This window comes from Pimephales promelas, chromosome 3 (genome assembly GCF_988280905.1).
Source record: "Pimephales promelas chromosome 3, fPimPro1.hap1.1, whole genome shotgun sequence".
NCBI classification, from domain to species: Eukaryota; Metazoa; Chordata; class Actinopteri; order Cypriniformes; family Leuciscidae; genus Pimephales; species Pimephales promelas.
The window spans coordinates 14,395,527-14,416,074 of record NC_142771.1 but is presented as its reverse complement, the minus strand read 5'-3'; the positions used below and the strand labels follow the sequence as shown (position 1 = coordinate 14,416,074).

General features: G+C 40.7%; 1 protein-coding gene across 2 annotated transcripts in view; it reads right to left on the bottom strand.

The window, feature by feature from the left end:
• The window catches only part of ttyh2l (tweety homolog 2, like), a 45,031-nt gene that overhangs the window by 11,675 nt on the left and 12,808 nt on the right, over nt 1-20,548 (bottom strand). For both annotated transcript variants that reach the window (XM_039685613.2, XM_039685614.2), the window contains exons 3-6: nt 12,550-12,661; nt 6,949-7,169; nt 2,804-2,899; nt 779-851 (exon numbers count right to left, since the gene is read on the bottom strand). In XM_039685613.2, coding sequence (XP_039541547.2) covers nt 779-851; nt 2,804-2,899; nt 6,949-7,169; nt 12,550-12,661 — 502 coding nt within the window. The remainder of the gene's footprint in view (nt 1-778; nt 852-2,803; nt 2,900-6,948; nt 7,170-12,549; nt 12,662-20,548) is intronic.

Genomic DNA, 20,548 nt, shown 5'->3' with positions numbered 1-20,548 from the left:
AGGTGCATTTTATCGATGCACCTTACCCCACTCGCAATCACTCGAAAGAAATAATGCTTGATTGCTCATTTGTTTGCCTTCATGACTAATTTATTGAACTCGCTTGGATTTATCATATTACATGGTGTTTTACAGAGGTTAACGATTCTTGACAACGCTTCTGGCAGCATTTTTAAGTAAAAAAAAACAACATGTGAAGGGTGTGGTAGAATCATGGTTGAGGATTTGGACTACTAATGAAAAGTGGCATGTTTGATGCCAGGTAAGTGCGTCAGAGTAAAGTGTAAAGATCCCCCTTCATTACATTTGTGACATCATGAACAAGGCACTAATGTACTGCACACCCAATCACTGTATTACACGTCAAGACTAAATATAAAGCATCTTCAGAACAATAAATAGTTTGCAGAGTCAATATAATGCAGCCATGAAGACATGAGACGTGAGTAAATTAGCATGTTTGGTGGCACAGAGAGTAAAACTCTTTACCTCCGTTAAGTCAGCGGACTGTCTAATTTAAATGACCAGGGCTTTGTAATCAGCTTTGCAAACTGGCATGCACCACGAGACACAGAAATGCAGTCACTGAACCCTGATAATCTCCTTAGAGTTTCACACAGCTCACGCCCTTCTTTCCCCACTTGCAAACATTCACATTGTTTTTTAGAATAAAAAAAATCCAGGATAGCGTCAGTGAATGAAGTGACTAATAGGGTCACTGGACACTGATCAAATTGCATTTAAAGTGTGCTAGTCATGTGAAAACGCAGTAACTTACCACAGCTGTGGCCATGCCCGCTCCTAATGATGCCCAACTCATGATCAGGGTCAGTGCCCCACACACCATAATACTGAAATGGACAAAAAGAGAGAAAGTGAAGGAATAACAGTTACACGTAAGGTCAAAAATAAAAGCACCGTTCGAAAGTTTGGGCTCAGTAGGATTTGTGAAGGGTTTGAAAGATTCTCAACAAAGAAATAATTTTGATTATTTTCACCAAGGCTGCATTTTTGACCAAAAACCGTAAAAGCAGTAGTATTGTGATTATTATGACAATTTAAAATAACAGTTTTCTATTTGAATATATTTTAAAGTGGAATTTATGAATTCTCAGCATCAATAATCACGTCTTCAGTGTCACGTGATTTTACAGAAATCGTTCTAATATGCTGATTTGCATTTCTTATTATTATCAATGTTGAAAACAGAAGTGCTGCTTAATATTTTGGTGGTACAATCATTTCATGATTCTTTTATTCATAGAAAGTTCAAAAGAACATCATTTATTTGAAACAGAAAACCTTTGTAACATTATATAAATGTCACAGTCTTCGTCTGCACCATCCTGTCTGCGTCTCCAGCACTACACTTCCCATGATCCTCTTGTCTGCACACCTGAACTCACTCCCTCATCAGCCTCCCGTTCAGCGTCCTGTTCATCTGTTTCACCTGTCTTCACCTCATTATGTTTGATTCTTCAGTGTATTTAGTTCCCTCTGTTTTATTCAGTCTTTGTCGATCGTTGTTAATGTTACGCTGTGTTCTGCCTGCCTGTCTTCAGTTTATTTGTGATTAAACCCGTATATTGGAGCTTTTTGGACTCTGCTTGTCTGTCTGCCTGCACCTACCCCGTGACAATAAATGTATTTACTGTCACTTTTGATCAATTTAATGAATCCTTGTGCTGACTAATATTAATAAATTCATTTAAAAAACATTATTGAACCCAAACTTTTGAACAGAAGTGTGTAGATTGAGCTAATCTAGACCATAATAAGACAGCCAAATGGTCTGTGATAGAGCATTCTGGTAAATATAATGCATATCTTATAAAACATCTTTAAAGAGGACTTTTTTTACATCTAGATAAGTGTTTCCTGCAGAATTCTATCTACTATGGTACTTATATTACTAAACTATAATACTATTGGTATTAAAACACCATTAATTACAAATTGTGTAAATGAATATCAACTAAACTTCCAGTTAGTAAGTAAATCCGGTGTTATGTCACCATGATTTTGCCAAGACAGACTGGTTCCTGGATCAACATATTTTGTTGATCCTGGGACAACATTCCTGTCAAAAAAATGTATCACTAACCTTATTTCCACCCCTAAACCCAACCCTATCCATAAATTATCTCTAAAATCAGAGGGAAATGATGACACTGATCTAGAAGCAACGATAAGATTTTTGAAGTCACTGACGCATTCAAAAATTAACCTTGAAAAGGGTTAGTACGTAACTTAATAAGTAAGTAGTAAGAAACAAATTAATGAAGATGTTAACCAAAGAGAAAGTGATCAAACGTTTGAGCATGTGAGTGATCATGTGAGTAAACAGGAAGTCACGAGATGAATGGGGTAAACGGCTCCCTGGTGGCCATGGAAAATGGAGCCGACGTTTCCTCAAACAGCCTTTCTCGTCTGAAGATGGTCTTAAAAGCAACAATAAAGCGGATTGGAAGCACGTAGTAATTAGTTAAGGGCGAGCGCACGCTCACGTGGGCAGAGAGATCAATAAGCATTAGTGGGGTAAGTGGGGATGGATCAAAAGGAGCTTCCAATAAGGCAAACGGAGAGAGAGAGAGAGAGAGAGAGAGAGAGACAGAGGAAAGACAGGGCTCGCTGGCGACTGGCTAACCACCGCACTCGATGCACTCAGAGTCTTTCCACAGAGGTCTGATTATGTCAGGGGATTTAAGCTAGCAGAGATCTCAATGTTGACATCAAATGGCTTTATGTTAAGGGAATCGGCAAAGCCAGGTGTCTACACCATACATATTTAGAGCACACTTACACTGCGAACAGCCATCGAGACTGCTTTGCCAATCCCAGACATGCTAAAAGACAGATGACCAAGTCCAAAATCAGAAGCAGCAGGTACGTTAACCATCTGAAAGGAAGCAAACAAAGATGAGGACGGATGTTCAAATTCATACGTTTTCCATTTTGAATTCGGCCCCTTCAATTTAATTTTGTACATTAATTGGAATTATTTCACAACGAAAACTGTGATGAAAATATAATGCACTTAATTACGCCCCTCTAATTCAAAATGGATTGCTGTGGACTGTAGGCCAATAGACTTATGTTTAATGATATGGAAACAAACAACATACTGACTTACTAAGCCATTTTTATAATGTTTATACAAAGTCAGCCATAATAACCATGTCTTTAGCTGCTTTTCTAAGAAAACGTTGCTTATATGTGATTATTTCCATATAATTTGATTAATTAAACTGTGTATCATCTCATTTAATTGAATTAAAAAAAAAACAAATTGGCAGCTTTAATATTAATGTTCATCTTGTGTGATGCAAGTGTGTGGGAGTGTGCTGTCAGCAGGTCTCTAAGTATGGCTTTAAAAGTGGGTGTTTATGGCACTCACATTATTCTTCCGCTGTATGTTTCCCATCTACAGTATATGATTAATAATTGAAGAGACCAAATAGACATACGAACTTCATGAGCTCCAGTCTTCTTCTGGTGATTAGACGTACTGTTTGAGCTCATAAAAATTGGTTTATGTCTTACGAACTCATAACATTTCAATAAAAGATTTATAATAAGTAGAGCACAGTTTTCTTACTAATGCCAGAGCCAGCTGAAAATTTGAAACCACATATAATGTGCTGTATTTTCTGTGCTGCATTGATTCAAGGTCTCCATGGTTTGGTGTGCTATTGGAATGCCTGGCAAACCACAATCCGATCAGTAATCCTACACCACGAGGACTTAAAAATGCTCACATATCTTGAGACAGAAAGAGAGCGAGGGAACGAGTGAAATATATGGAGGCAGAGGTGTATGATGAATCAAGGAAGGAAGTCCAGAGGTTGGGCGATTAGATTTGCCCACGAGTAATGGAGGAAGAGAGGTTGGAGCGCAGTCCTTTAGCTGTTTGAAACACTAGCTACTTGTCAATACACGCACTGCAAGTTCATAACGCGCAGCTCTACAAATGGAAACGTAATCTTCTATGAGGACATACAAATCAATTCAACAAGACTAACAGCTCCAAAAGCAACCTAGTACACATGAGATCCAGTAGTAGTGCCAGTAAAGACAACCAAGTTGGGTGAGGGGGGAGTAGGGCAGAATGTTTGAGGAGTTTGGGATCGCATGATTGAGAAGTAGGGCCATTATTTTAGAGGTGTAAAGGACAAAGTTTTAGAAAAGTGGTCATATGTTTAAGGAGTAGGTCAGAAGTATACAAAATAGGGTCAAATTGAGAAGTAAGGTGTTTGAAAAATATGGTCACACGTTTGAGAAGTAGGGCCAGATGTTTGATAAAAGGGTCACATGTTTGAGGAGAAGAGCTATAAGTAAAAAAATATAAAAAATAGGTAGGGTCATGTGTTTGAGAAGGCCAGAAGTCTGAAAAATAGGGTCAGATATTTGATGACTAGGGCCAGAAGTTTGAAAAATAGGGTCAGATGTTTGGGGAGTAGAGCCAGAAGACTGAAAAAAATAGGATCACATAGGATCAAATAAGATGTTTTAAAGTAAAAAGTAGGGTCACACACTTAAGACGGCCAGAAGTTTGAAAAATAGGGTCACATGTTTTAGGAGCGGGGTGAAAAGTAGAAAGTAGGGTCATGCTTAAGAAGGCCAGAAGTTTGAAAAATAGGATCAGATGTTTGGGGAGTAGAGCCAGAAGACTGGAAAAAATTGGATCAAATAGGATGTTTTAAGAGTGGGGTGAAAAGTAATCACATAGGATCAAATAAGATGTTTTAAAGTAAAAAGTAGGGTCACACACTTAAGACGGCCAGAAGTTTGAAAAAAGGGGTCACCTGTTTTAAGAGTGGGGTGAAAAGTAAAAAGTAGGGTCACACACTTAAGACGGCCAGAAGTTTGAAAAAAGGGTCACATGTTTTAAGAGTGGGGTGAAAAGTAAAAAGTAGGGTCACACACTTAAGACGGCCAGAAGTTTGAAAAAAAGGGTCACATGTTTTAAGAGTGGGGTGAAAAGTAAAAAGTAGGGTCACACACTTAAGACGGCCAGAAGTTTGAAAAAAGGGTCACATGTTTTAAGAGTGGGGTGAAAAGTAAAAAGTAGGGTCACACACTTAAGACGGCCAGAAGTTTGAAAAAAAAGAGTCACGTGTTTTAAGAGTGGGGTGAAAAGTAAAAAGTAGGGTCACACACTTAAGACGGCCAGAAGTTTGAAAAAAAAGGGTCACATGTTTTAAGAGTGGGGTGAAAAGTAAAAAGTAGGGTCACACACTTAAGACGGCCAGAAGTTTGAAAAAAAAGGGTCACATGTTTTAAGAGTGGGGTGAAAAGTAAAAAGTAGGGTCACACACTTAAGACGGCCAGAAGTTTGAAAAAAAGGGGTCACATGTTTTAAGATTGGGGTGAAAAGTAAAAAGTAGGGTCACACACTTAAGACGGCAAGAAGTTTGAAAAAAAAGGGTCACATGTTTTAGGAGTGGGGTGAAAAGTAAAAAGTAGGGTCACACACTTAAGACGGCCAGAAGTTTGAAAAAAAAGGGTCACGTGTTTTAAGAGTGGGGTGAAAAGTAAAAAGTAGGGTCACACACTTAAGACGGCCAGAAGTTTGAAAAAAAGGGGTCACATGTTTTAAGAGTGGGGTGAAAAGTAAAAAGTAGGGTCACACACTTAAGACGGCAAGAAGTTTGAAAAAAAAGGGTCACATGTTTTAGGAGTGGGGTGAAAAGTAAAAAGTAGGGTCACACACTTAAGACGGCCAGAAGTTTGAAAAAAAGGGTCACATGTTTTAAGAGTGGGGTGAAAAGTAAAAAGTAGGGTCACACACTTAAGATGGCCAGAAGTTTGAAAAAAAGGGTCACTTGTTTTAAGAGTGGGGTGAAAAGTAAAAAGTAGGGTCACACACTTAAGACGGCCAGAAGTTTGAAAAAAAAGGGTCACATGTTTTAAGAGTGGGGTGAAAAGTAAAAAGTAGGGTCACACACTTATGAAACCCAGAAGTCTGAAAAATAGGGTCACATGTTTAAGAAGTAGGGTCAGAAGTTTTAATAATAGTCTGTTGTTTGAGGATCAGGACCAGAAGTCTGAAAAAGAAAAGGGTCAAGTGTTTGAGGAGCAGGGCAAAATGCTTGAAATTTAGGGTCTCATGTTAAAGAAGTAGGGCCAGAAGTTTTAATAATAGTCAGTTGTTTGAGGAGCAGGGCCAGAAGTCTGAAAAATAAGGTCACATTTTTGAAAAGGCAAGTTTAAAAAATAGAGTCACATGTTGGAGGAGCAGGACCAGAAGTCTGAAAAAAAGGGTCACGTGTTAGAGGAGCAGGGCAAAAAGTTTTAAAAATTGGGTCATATGTTTAAGTAGGGTGAGAAGTTTTAAAAATAAAATCGAAGGTTTGAGGAGCAATTGACAGAAGTCTGCAAAATAGGGTCACATGTCTAAGAAGGCCATCCGTTTGAAAAATAAGGTCACTTGTTTGAGGAGCAGGACCAGAAGTCTGAAAAATAGGGTCCCATGTTTGAGGCACAGGGAAAAATGTTTGAAATATAGGGTCTCATGTTTGAGTTAAAAAAATAAGAAGAAAACAATCAGAATATTGTACCTGGTGGGAAGTGCCCAATATACAGAGGCTCTTTATAATGCAGAGGACAACTATCTATAGTTAGCAATGGCCCTATAATATGCAGTGTTTAATAAACAGCTTTTATACCCCATTTGGCTGAGGTGAAATTTAAATCGTATCGTGACTTTGTTGCCGATACACAGCCCTATTTCAGAAGGCTAGTAGTTTGAAAAATAGGGTCACATGTTTGACGAGCAAGGTTATCTGCAACATTCAGACACATTTCTGACCCACATCTACAGCAGTTTAAGAGTGAATAGAGCCAACCTGTCTATGACCTCTGATGAGACATAGAATATGATGTTTTAAAATATTTCAAGTGCAAGTAAATGAGCCAACCTTACCCCACCAGCTCAAGGCAGCTCACCTATAGTACTCTATGAATGCAGTTTGGTCTGCGATGGCTGCCAAATCCACTTGCACCTTCCTTGTGTCTGGCATGGCTGTCAGCTGCTGGATAATGTTGTTGGCCATCTGCTGCATGAAGCGCAAGGTTTGAGTGTAGTCTCCCCGTGGAGAAAATATCTCATCCAACCGGTCCAGATGCTCCTTCAGCCCGACCTGCATACTACCCAATGAGTTTCCCACCTGAGAGCAGAGACAAAGAAAATTGCTGATCGCTATTAGCAGGCTAATGGATGAATGGCCGTTTCCAATTAATTTTCTTTGGGAGTGGCGAGAGTGACAAACAGCTGAGATTGTTTTGTTTGTTGAAATATTATAGATATTTGAAAGAATGTTGAGGTTCACGCATAATTTACAAACTGACTTTTGCAAATGTAACATCCCCTACGTAATTGGGATATCTCATTGACAGGTACTGATCTAGTTTCTCCCAAGCCAGTGGATATGTAAGCTAAACATTTTTGAAAGATGAGTTTTGGACAAAGTGAGGGGTCTTATCCTCCTATTTGGAGGACAGATAATTAAGAAAAAGGCTAGTCGGGACAGAAAGAAGCCAGTTAAGAAGAAATGCAGTCATCCAACACAAAAAAAATAAAATAAATTCAGCTAGCTCTAAAATTTGAAATATTTATGAAAATCGTACGACTCGGAGTGGCCACATTGGCAAAATGTAGAGTGCAAAAAGGTCCATTGTCTATAAAATAGGGATTTATAATGCACAGGAACTCACTTCTCTTAGCCAAACACATCAAATTTTGGGTGAATTGAACCATTGAGAAATCTTTGTGGGGAAATATATTTCACTCTCATGTATTTCTGAGCCTATTGAAATGTGATTTATGCTTGTCATTACGTTTGTTATAACTTATTAATGGAGAAGATTAAAAGAAGGTTCCTAGCTAAACAACTTTTATTGGAAAACATTTACATTAAAAGTGTGACTTTTTTAAAACTATGATATGTACAGGTGAAACTCGAAAAAAATCTAATATCGTGCAAAAGTTATTTTTTTCAGTAATTCAACTTTTATTTCACTAGGTCAAACGAATATATTATATAGACTTGTTATATGCAAAGTAAGACATTTCAAGCCTTTATTCGTTATAATTTTGATGATTATGGCTTACAGCTATGAAAACCTTTTCACAATATTCTAATTTTGAATTTGGGGTTTTCATAAGCAGTAACCTTTCCATCCTACTTTACTGGAGAATGTTGGAGACTGACGGAGAACGATCTTACCAAATTGTCAACCTTCCACAAAAAGAACCTCTGGAAAATTCTGCAAATCTTTTGGCCCAAACCAACAAATACTTGCCCGGTACAAGCAAGAAATTATCCTCATGAGAAGGCGATGGAGATGGATTGGACTCGTCATGCGGAGGGAACAAGGCGACATCGCCCGGATTGCCCTCTTCTTGACACCAGAGGGTGAAAGAAAGAGTGGAAGACCCTCCAGTGGCAGCAGAACCGAAGGCCCTGAACCACTCCAGGGGTACCATCCAGGATCTGGCCCCAAACCCTCTCTGTCTGTGGCAAACCTTTGATGCTGCCCAACATGTCACTGGGCATAAAGGACCCTGAAGAAGCTGAAGATGATATATGGCAGGAAGTAAGCTGATGTTTTGGCTGACCGTCCGTTGTTAATACTAAAGCCGCGTTTCCACCGCAGGAACTTTCCCCAGGAACTAGAAACTTTGGGGTGGTCCTTGGTGTGCAGGAACCAGGGTCTAAATTAAGTTCTGGGTAAAAATTTCCCCGCCAGAAATTCCCTGCTGGCGAGGTAGTACTTTTTCAGAGTTCAGGAACTTTCAGGTGGGACTTGTGCGCTGAACATGGTTCTTACCAATCAATTCTTTCTGCCAGATGGCGCGCATTCGTCCCATCCATCTCATGGTCAATGTTCGCTATAGCTGATAAAAACGTTGTCTACTTTTATATTTAGCATTACGAGCTTTCTGAATACGCTTTAGTATTAGTGCTCATCTCTTTTCTGCCATTTTGTTAATTACCTCGTTGGTAAACCAATAGATCGCACACAAAAGCAGCACAGCTTGAATCTCCTCCATACTTAAAACTCCAAACGCACTCAAAACTCAAAACACTGACTGGGACTGTGTTTGGGAGGACTGGGCGGGAGCAGTCGCACGCAGTTCAACGTCACCAGACTAATTTACATAATCTTCCAGGTACTTTAGTCCGCGGAGTAAACGCAGTTATCAACCGTTCTGGGACAAAAAAGTTCCTGGGACAAATAGTACCTGATAATTGCAGTGGAAACGGGGCATAAGACGGTTTTCAAAAGTGCTAGGCTCAAAACTTGTTCAGAAAGTAACAAACAAGTCTGAAGTCAGCTTCTTTAGTCCCAATCACTGTTTCTGATGGATTCACTGAAGCTGGAGGAGAATCAAGGGCTTTTGTCATATTACTGCTATTCGATTGCCTGCTTAGGTGCAGAGTTATGACCATGAAATATTCTGCACTTATTGCTTTGAACAATACAGCCTTTGTTTTGTTGGACCGAATCCAAGAAGAGACCCATCCATGTATCGTTTTGTGAAAACTGAATGGTGCACAACCCTGAGGGGAGGGGTAGAACTCCGATTCGTACCAACCTTTATAGGAGACTGCTACAACATTATTTGTATTAGTTACCACTTTGCTGACTCATAAGTGTGCCATTACATTTTTCAGGTCCTAACACCTAGCCATTTCACAAGTCAGATATTGATTTTAACCAGAATAATCTACACTAGACTCTCTAAATGGTACATTGTCTGTATCCATTTTAAAGTTTGTTATTAGACATCACATCATTAATAATGGAACAGTACATCAGTGAGTGTCTGCAGGCTAAAATAAAAAAAAATAAATAAATAATTAATTTGCTTGAGTCTTTCCATTTGTCCTCTTCTTTGCCTCTTTTCAAAGGCCACAATGTCTAGTAAATCTTAGTCTTGGCAATAATTGCTCATTCTGCTTTCGTTTCAGTGAAATGCAATATGTAGCTCTTTTGAATAATAGCTCTATAACTCATAATTTCGAGATGGTGGACGCCATCAAATTAAGATTTGAAAAGATTAAGATTGATAAGAGCAAAATTCATGCATTAGAGTCAGTGTCCTTGTGCAAGGTGTGGACACTGTATGAAATAAAGTTAGACGCATACAAAATGGCAATCGGTACACCCATTTACTCACGGTTGCAACAGCTATTTTCTGGCATGCAACCACTGGCAGAAGCCATTTAAAAAACTTGGCAGGTCTGAAAAAATCCATCCTCACTTTTCAGCATTCATGAATTCAGTTGTGCAATCATGCTTGGCCTTCAGACTGGTCCTCTTTGCATTTCAATTTTAAAAGAGACGTTCACTAAAGCTGAAATTGGATATTTTCCATTTTAGTGAAGCCAATGGCTGTTTGTTGTTCTCACATTCATTCTGAATGTTGTTTTAGTTACAGCAAACTGTGAAAAGTCTGTTCCAGACAGCTCATTTAGATATGACTGCCCAACCGCAAAGCAATGCATTATACGCGAGTGAGCCAACGATACACTGGAAGAGAGAGAGAGAGAGAGAGAGAGAGAGAGAGGGTGACAGCAGGAAGAGTATTAGAGTCACCACAGGTAATAAACATCAGGGCTGTTCTGCCAGCCAAATGATCTGTTTAACAGACTCAACCTGCCATATGTTGAATTACACAGCCCTCACATCTGAGACATGCTGTGGGAAACATTGTTTGAGTGTTTGTGGGTTGTTTTAAATAGCATTTCTGTGAATTAGAAAGAACCGCCCTATGCACAGTGTATTCTCGGCATAGATTACACAGTGACTTTTTTAATGGGAAAGCAAAGAACTTGTAAACCAGTCACTTAATACACCGATTCCAAAAAAGACTGAGATTAGTAAAAAAAAAAATAGAAGTAGAAGTACTCGAAGTACTCGCTTCCTGATTGCCAAGCGCACTGCGTCGGCTCAAACTAAGCTTGACGACGTAGAGGTGATGTGAACAACCTGTTTGACGGTTGTAAGTCTAGTAGCCGTGCCAAGGGGAATCTGAATCATTTCCTTACAAATCTTGCAGAGACAGAGAGAGTAAGTATCAGCTGTCTATGAGCTAGCACCAACTTTATGACACTCTATGGCAGTGTTGTAGTACTCGAGACTCGGACTCGTCTCGGACTCGGTCTCGAGACCATATTTTAATGGTCTTGGTGTTGTCATGGACTCGTGTGCATTTGGACTCGGAATTGACTCGTACTCGAACATTTTTTTTTTAGGACTCGAACTTATTCCCGAGTCCACTCGAGTTCAATTCAAAATATTTTTCATGATTATTAATGTATGTAATGTAAATAAAATATTTCTTTAAATTGATTGGCACGCCCAGTGATTGGTGATTTTCTAGTGCGCAACTGCACATGACAAATTGTAATAAAATTACTTTTAACACCACCTACTATGTGGCCTTTTTACCCTAAACTGATCATATTTTTTAAACTCTAAGTAAATTCAGTAAAAAAAAAAAAAAAAAGGATTTCTCTGAGTAAATAAAAGTAAATTAGGTAATCAACTCCTCACTGGTCTCGGTCTCGGCTCGGACTCGACCGTCTCTGGTCTCGGACTCGACTCTCTATGGACTCGGTCTTGACTCGGACTCGACTCTCTCTGGTCTCGACTCGGACTCGAGTGAGGTGGTCTCGAGTACAACACTGCTCTATGGGCTTCTCCCTTGACTTCTTCCGCGAGCTTCTCCTCATGTCTATACGGTAATTTCTCTACTGTGCGACAGAGAATCACGTGTTATGACGCAATCGTTAGCCTATTTTTACAAAAACTGCTTCTATAGCGCCATAACGCAAGATACAAGGTAATGGAGCCTTTTATACATTGTCGTGTTTCTTTAGAAATAAACAATGGACAAATGGGGTCTTTAAATACCTCAGATGTAAAGTTATTCGCCGTCAAAGTGACGCCAAAATGAATGGGAGTCAATGGAATGCTAACAGCAGGTGAAGGCTTGCTAGCTTGGTAGCTTCAGTTTCCGGCTGGTGGATTACACCCTTGTTCAGTACTGGGTGTCCTCAATCACTCTGTGATCAGCATTGACAAACATTTCCACATATCCATGGACGTGGATATACAGATAGATTTTTAATCCTCTTTAATGCAGATGAACAGATAATCCCAGTCTTCTCTCAGTGCTTACTGCTTTCTCTTGTGGATGAATATACACACCAGATGTGTTTGCATCTGGAGATCGGTCATGGAGAACTCAAACTTCTCAAAACACTGGAAGCTGAAATGGGGACAGACACTGACTTCAGCTCTGTGGCAGAAATGACACCCTGCACGTGTGTGTGTGTGTGTGTGTGTGTTTGGGGGGGTTGCCACTCATCACAGGATATTCCAGTAGCAGCAAAAAGCCCCTGGGGCTCCAGGTCTTGGTTTTTTCAGCATGCAGCATATATCAGGCAAAATTCAGACTTAATCACAAACGATCCTCAGGCTATTCCAATGAAATGAGACATGATGAGTGACAGGTGAAGGAAGTGAAACTCTTACCAGACTGCCAATGCCACCCAGTGTGTGATTGGCATTATAAATTGAGTAAGTCAACTGGTAAACTCCATCGTTGGTTTCGCTGTTTCCATAGAAACCCACACCCACCGCTGAACTGTGAGAAAAACAAACCAAGGCAAAACAACAGTTTGTGTCACAAATACAGTTTCATATCAATATAATTCACTCATCTTGCTTCAAACGGTTTGCTGAAGATTTGAGACATTTCAAGGTAAAGTTTTTTACCACTACAAAAATGAGGAACATCTTATGAGATAAAAGAGTTTAGTGCAGCTTCCTCAAAGAATCCTGATCAAGTGCAAAAAGATCATTTTATTTGGACTAAACCGAACACAAATAGCATAACTAACCAGATAGATGAAACAAGAACAAAAGAACACCAAAAGAACAAATGATAAGAGTAAAACATGGTGCAGTCTCACAGATTGATTTAGTAAAAGTTATATTTTCATGACCATTAAGCACATTTATTCTTATTTTCTGATTTCAATTATTCTCAATGGTGGTTCAATAATTTTCCTCAATTTCAGAGTAAAAAAAAAACTGCATTATGGTATTTTTTTTTAATAGAAGTACAACCAACAGAACCATAATGTATGAATAAAGAAATATATACTGCACATTTTTGGTTTTACAGATATGTAAATGAGATGATTTGCATTAATGTTATTACATTTTCTGAAGGACAAAGACACACTACCGTACAAATGTTTGGGGTCGATACGTTTTGTAGTTTTTAGTTTTTGTTTTTTTAAACCTTATGCTCTCCAAAGGCTGCATTTATTTGATAAAAAAATACACTAACAAGAGAAATATTGTGAAATATTAACTATCTTTCTACTTTAATATATTTAAAAAAGTAATTAATTCATGTCAAAGCTGTCATGTCAAAGTCATGTCAAAGCTGAATTTTCAGGATCATTACTCCGGTCTTCAGTGTCACATGATCCTTCAGAAATCATTCATAAATGATGATCTGAAATTTCAAGATTATTTGACGAATAGGAAGTTCAAACGAAAAGCATTTATTTGAAATGGACTTTTTAAATAGCCTAACATTATAAATATAGACCATTTCACAAGATGTAAACAACACTGGTCCAGAAGCACTTCCTGTTTCAGTTGGTAACTGTTTTCTTTATTTCACATGTAAAGAAACCATGCATCTTAAAGATGTTTGTTTAACTTTTTGATTCAGTTTTAAATGTTCTGTTGGTTGTATTTTATCCCAGCTTTTATGTAGTGTTAAAAAACTGAAATAGGAAGTGCTTCTGCATGGACCAGTGTTGTTTACATCTTGTGAAATGGTCTATATTTACTGTCACTTCTGATCACATTCTTGCTGAATAAAAATACTAATTGGGTTGGGGGTTGAGAGATTCACCCAGGGTAGGTCTAATCACTTGTTAACTTACATCGAAGCACCTTGGTTTCACAGAGTAGACAATTCCCAGCCCAAGTTGCCCAAACACATCTGACCCCAGCTGCTCACCAGTACCAGTTTGATTTAAAAATTCATAATTTTGACTCAATTGGTCTTGAGGTGGCTTCTAATGTGAAATCTGAGTAAATATTTCATAGCAGCCTCCAGGATTGTGCTCTACCTAATTAGACTGCTGTGCTCAGAAACCAGTTTGCTCTTTTCTCCAGACAGCATCAGATCAGCGTCATTAAGCAAACCTCATCAGAAGCATGTGTGTAGACTGTCAAGCTCTAGGACCGCTCAGTCCCCCATTCCCTAAGTTAGAGACACAGGCCACTTCAGACGTGATATTTCTCCGACGTTTTTGAGAACATCTCCACGTCTATATCTCATTTTCTTTGACGGCTTCATCAGAGAGGCTATTTTTCTGACTGACAAAAGCAAAAAACACTGTATTGGCTCGACTGTTACATTGGTATGATTAATTGCAAGTTTCAGCTATCTGTCCATCCATCCATCTGTCCATGTATCCATCAGTGCATCTATCTGTTTTGTCTGTCTACCCATCCATTCACCCCACCCATCAATCTATTGGTCTGTCCATGTATCCATCCATGCATGATCTATCGGTCTTGGTCCGTCCACCCATCCATCAATTCATCCATAAGCCCATACCCCCATCTATCTGTCCATCTGCCTATTCGTCTATCTACCCATCCCCTCGTTCGTTTGTCAATCCAACCATTCATCCATCCATGCATCCGTCTGTTTATCTGTCTATCCATCCATCCATCCATCCATCCATTAATGTCTGTCCATTAATCCATCCATCCATGCATCTATCTGCCTTGTCTGTCTGTCTGTCCATTGACCCATCCATCTATCAATCCACCCACCCATCCATCCATCCATCCTTTTTCTTCTGTACCCCTCAGTATCATGTCACAAAACAAAGGCAAGTTGTCACATTAATAATAAAATCACATCTATCTATTCATCTATCTGCCCATCCACAAAGCCATCCATCAGCTCTAGCAACACTCTAAAAAAACGTACACAAGGAATATAACCTTGAAAGCCATGTTTTCCCAACTTTTCTTTTCTAGTTAATTAGTTAAAAAAAAACTAATACTAATACTGAAGATGAAGATTAGAAAACTTAAATATAGGCTAAAGTAGGAAATGTTCAGTAGATGATGTATTTGTCTTCATTTTTTTTTAACAAGTTTGTAAGTGCTCCTCGAAAAAAAAAAAAAAACTTTTTATAATAACCATTAACTCATCCCAGAATGTATCTGAATCTGCTGACCTTTTTAGTGCACATTCTTTGCTTATTTTCAAGAAAAATGTAATTTCTATGCCACCACTAATGGCATGATTTAATAATCCTTCTGTTTTTTACCTCTAGTATTTTTCCCCTGTCTATGCAATTATTGCCATTACTGACTGACTCAAACTTTAAAATTAGACAAAACAACTGGGTCGACAAAGGACATTGTAACCCACGAATCCAGTTTCAGCTGAAAAGCATGAATCTGAATGCTGTGCAATGCGCATAATTAAAAGAAAGGCTCTACTGCATAAAGAAGTGATGTACAAAATGCAACAGAAAATGAAATAATTTATCAGTCCAACAGTTAAAACTTATATAATACATGATACCAGAACATTATAACAATAAATGCCATAAATATTTGTAGCATTTTTGTCCTCAAAGCATCTCATGGGCCTGACAGGACATTTTTGTCTTTGACACCACAGTTCTAACCAACCTATGTACCTAGTTCATCCACAAACACCCACATAAAAACACCTTCAATGCAAATACAAGAAACCCATGTTATATATAAGAAATCCACAGTGTAGACTGGGCAGATGGCATACACTATCCTGCTAAAGTAACTACTCAACTAGTTACTCAAGTGTGTGTGTGTGTGTGTGTGTGTGTGTGTGCAGGTGGTCTGAGTGAGAATCCTGCCTCTGATTTCCCCTAAGCATGATGGATTCCAGGCTCTTTCCTTATATCATTACTACAACTCCCTCAGGCCAGCAGCATTACTGCTCCCATTAGCGATTAAGTGCGCTAGCCTGGCTTTCACCCTCAAGCTGCTGAAATCACCGCTCATCTGGATTCATCTCACCTACAACCTGCATTTATCCATTGATTGAAGTGCCAAAAGCAAATAAGGTGCGAATTTGAAATAAATGATTGGACACAGTGAAATATTAAACATGTGAAAGTGCAACGATTTAAATAGGTATTAAAGAAATGGAACATACAAACACTGCCTGTGGTGTTTTTAAAATGTTCATAGTTCACCCTAAAATACGAATTAAAGGGGTCCCTTTTCACAAGATGCAATTAAGTCTCTGATGTCCCCGGAGTGTGCATGGAGTTTTAGCTCAAAATACCCCACGGATAGTTTTTATGGCATGTTAAAATTGTCAAATGAGCTGCTGCTCCCGGCGCAGAGGGCGGAGCTTAGAGAGCTCGGTGAGTATTGGCAGCTCCACTGAATGCACTGAAAATTTCTAAAACTTTTAGCCTTTTGTATTCAAACCGGAGTCGGACAAAGATGGAGAGACTCAAGAAGATGTGACATGACGTAGAATGCAACAGGACATTTCTGAATGGTTAGTTGATGAATTTATGTAGTTGCTGATGTGGAGGTAACTATCTTCTAGTTAACAATTAGCATATTCTATCATGATAGTCTATAAATCATACATATAATGGCAGTAAGTACCGACCAGCATCAAGCTTTAAAAAAAGATGCAAATGTATCACAGAATGGTCTAATGTCATATATTATAAGTGTGGGGGTATTAGATAGGGTATGGTGAAAAACAAACTGAAATTTTACGTAATATCTAACGAAAATCTTGACCTTGGCCGTTGGTCTTCTGTGCATTCGTGAGACTATATTAGCGCCGCAGTTCACTCCAACTTCTACACCAAGTTGAATACCTCTGGTATCAGATGACATTCAAAATGACAGTAGATAGAAGTGAACGCAATAACTTCAAAATATTCACCTCAGAAATTAAACATTTCATGTTGTGTTTTTCTTAGTTATGAATGTGTAAAATTGTGTGATAAGGCCTGTGCAAATATTACAAAAGTTTTTTAAAAATTACATGCGTTTTCAATATTTCAATATCAATTTTCTTGATCACGGACACTCGAGTCATCTGTCATTGACAGTAAACTTTAGTTCACAACAAACTTAACACCAACACTTTATAATAAGTAACTTAATAATAGTAAATAAGTAAAAAAGTAACATGAACTAATAGTGAGCAATATATCATTCGAGTCGAGAGGCGAGTGAATAAACATCTTCGCAAGTGGCTCGGAATCCCACCAAGCTTTACGTCAGTTGGGCTATATACCAGGTCTGGTCAGGTACAGCTACCCCTATCATCAGTGGTGGAAGAGTTCAAGGTGGCAAAGTGCCGGGTTGCGATGATGTACCAAGACTCCGCTGATGAAAAAGTCAGAAAAGCAGGCGTGACTACGAGATCAGGACGCAAATGGGTGGCTGACACATCAGTGGCGCAAGCGGTAAGCGCATTGAAGCTGAAGGACATCATCGGGAACCCATGCATAGGGAGGCAAGGACTCGGGTCTGCCCACTTCCAGCAGTGGGGCAAAGCAGACCCAAGGCAAAGGAGGGACATGATCCAAGCCGAGGTCCGACACCTGGAGGAAGAAAGGCGCATGTCCAAGGCTGTCGAACTTGGAGTACAGGGTGCCTGGACAAAGTGGGACCTGCCGAAGCGGAAGATCACGTGGCCTGAGATCTGGAGACTGGAGCCCTTTCGCATCTCTTTCTTGCTGCGCTCTGTGTACGACACCCTTCCATCACCAACAAACCTCCACAGGTGGGGAATGAGGGACGACCCACTGTGTAGGCTATGCGGAGAGAGGGGAACAATGGCGCACATACTGGCAGGATGCAAAACAGCCCTTAGCCAAGGAAGATACAGGTGGCGCCATGACAAGGTTCTCTGTGAACTGGCTGACATCCTGGAGCGGGAGAGGCAGAAAAAGCGCCAGTCCAGTGCAAGGCCAGTATCAGCCATTCAGTTCATCAGAGAAGGGGAGAAACCACCAGCCCCCAAGAGGAGGGAAAAGAGCCTCTTGCAAGTAGCACAGTCCTGGGAGATGAGGGTGGACCTGGCAAGGAAACTAGTCTTCCCCCAGGTTGTGCAGACATCACTAAGGCCGGACATGGTCTTATGGTCCGAGGAGGGTAGGAAGATAATCTTGATCGAACTGACGGTCCCTTGGGAAGACGGGTGCGAGGAGGCCTATGAGCGGAAAGCCACTAAATATCAGGACCTCGTTGAGCAGTGCAGGGCCAAAGGGTGGCAGACCTGGCTATTCCCGGTGGAGGTCGGGTGCAGGGGCTTCCCTGCGCAGTCGGTGTGGAAGACACTCACAGCTCTGGGTATAGTAGGAAGGGAGAGAAAGGCAGCTGTCCGTAGGTTGGGTGAGGCAGCAGAGAGAGCGTCTTGCTGGCTCTGGAATAGAAGGGAGGAGTTGAGCTGGGGGCCAGGAGAAGGTGGGCAGTGACTGGCCACCACTGCCGACCCGCCAACTGGAGGGTGTTGTGGTTCAGGGTCGAAACACCCGGTGAAGGTTGGATGCTACCTGATGACATCTTCTCCTGGCCGCAAGCTACAGTCATGCACTACAGTCAGTGACTGAGTAGATAGCATCTGTAAAGATGTATCCAATAGTATTCCTCTGGGACACCAGTGACTTCCAGGAAAGGCTGGATGGCAACCAAGGAAGATTGGTGACGCTGGAAAGACAGATGACCTCCAGGAAAGACTGGCGTGGGTGGGCGAGGTTAGCAACCTCGATCACAGCACTTGCAAGAGGGCACCAATCAAAGCTACAAAACTGAACAATGAGCAATACCCCCAGGGTCTCCCGAGAGGGGGGGAGGATGAGAGACCCAACAGGACGGACACAACGGTTATGGCTAAGGAAAACACATGGATAACGAGACGGCTCATCCAAACCACACTTACTGGGGAAGTGTTGGAAGTAAAGTGCCACTGTGGGAAGCTTTGCAAGAGCGAAAGGGGACTTAAGATACATCAATCCAAGACTCAATGTGGACAAGGGAAGAAGCAGATGCAGCGCATAGTGGAGACACTAAGTGAGACGCAGGAGGACTCCAGTCAGGAAGCACCCCACAGTACAGGAGACCTCTCAGCACCTACTCCATCCCAAAGCCACAGGAGGGACTCTCCTAACACTACCTTAGGCACTCAACCTACGACAGAGAAAGTGAGATGGCCCCAAGCAAAGAACAATACTGCATGGAACCAACTAGATGGGGACCTAGATAGAGTTCTTGAGGCCACATTAGCAGGATCAGCCGAAGAAAAAATCAACAGCATGACAACAATAATCATCACTATGGCCAGAGAACGCTTTGGCATAGAAGAGAGAAAGGGTGGTAGCGGAACTCAAGTAAATCAGCCAAATAGGAGGGTCAGAGAGATCTTGCAACTGAGGAGGGAGATCAAGACCCTCAATAAGCAGTTCAGAAGAGCAAGTGCTGAAGAAAGGAAGGGCATAAAAGAGCTAACAAGTGGACTTCGAGGGAAACTCTGCAGACTGAGAAGGGCAGAAAGGTCTCGGAAACAGAGGAAGGAGAAGGAGGCTAAGCGGGCTCAGTTCATTAAGGACCCATACAGGTTTACCAAAACCCTGCTGGGGGAAGCAAGATCAGGAAGACTGACTAGCCCTAAGGTAGTCATAGAGGAGTTCTTGAAGCAGAGCCACAGTGACACCCTCAGAAACCAAGCCTTCAGCGCACACCCAAAGATCAGCAGAACTGCTGAAACACCGGAGGAAGAGCTTGATACTAGTGAACCAACATGGAGAGAAGTCCAGGACATTGTGCAGAAAGCCCGTTCAGCATCTGCCCCAGGTCCTAGCGGTTTACCCTATAAAGTATACAAGAGATGCCCGATGCTCCTCCGCAGGTTATGGAAACTGTTGCGAAGGATATGGTCAAAAGGTATCATTCCAGCATCCTGGAAAAGAGCCGAGGGGTGTTTTGCACCTAAGGAAATGGACTCCTCCGATATCAGTCAGTTCCGAGCCATTTCTCTCTTAAGTGTTGAATGCAAGGTATTCTTTTCGGTCCTGGCAAAAAGGATGACTACCTACATGGTGAAGAACAAATATGTTGACACATCAATCCAGAAGGGCGGCATTCCAGGTTTCTCTGGGTGCTTGGAACATACGGGCATCCTCAACCAGCTGATCCGGGAGGCCAAGGGGAATAAAGGAAACCTAACGGTTATCTGGCTCGACTTGGCTAATGCATATGGGTCAATCCCGCATGGCCTCATTAATATGGCTATGGAACACTACCATATCCCCCACCACATCAGGGGTATAATTACCAGCTACTTCGGAGGATTTAAACTTCGGTTTAAAACCGCCCAGTTTACAACTCACTGGCTGGACCTTGAAAAGGGAATTGTGACAGGTTGTACCATCTCCCCCATCCTGTTTGTCATGGGAAT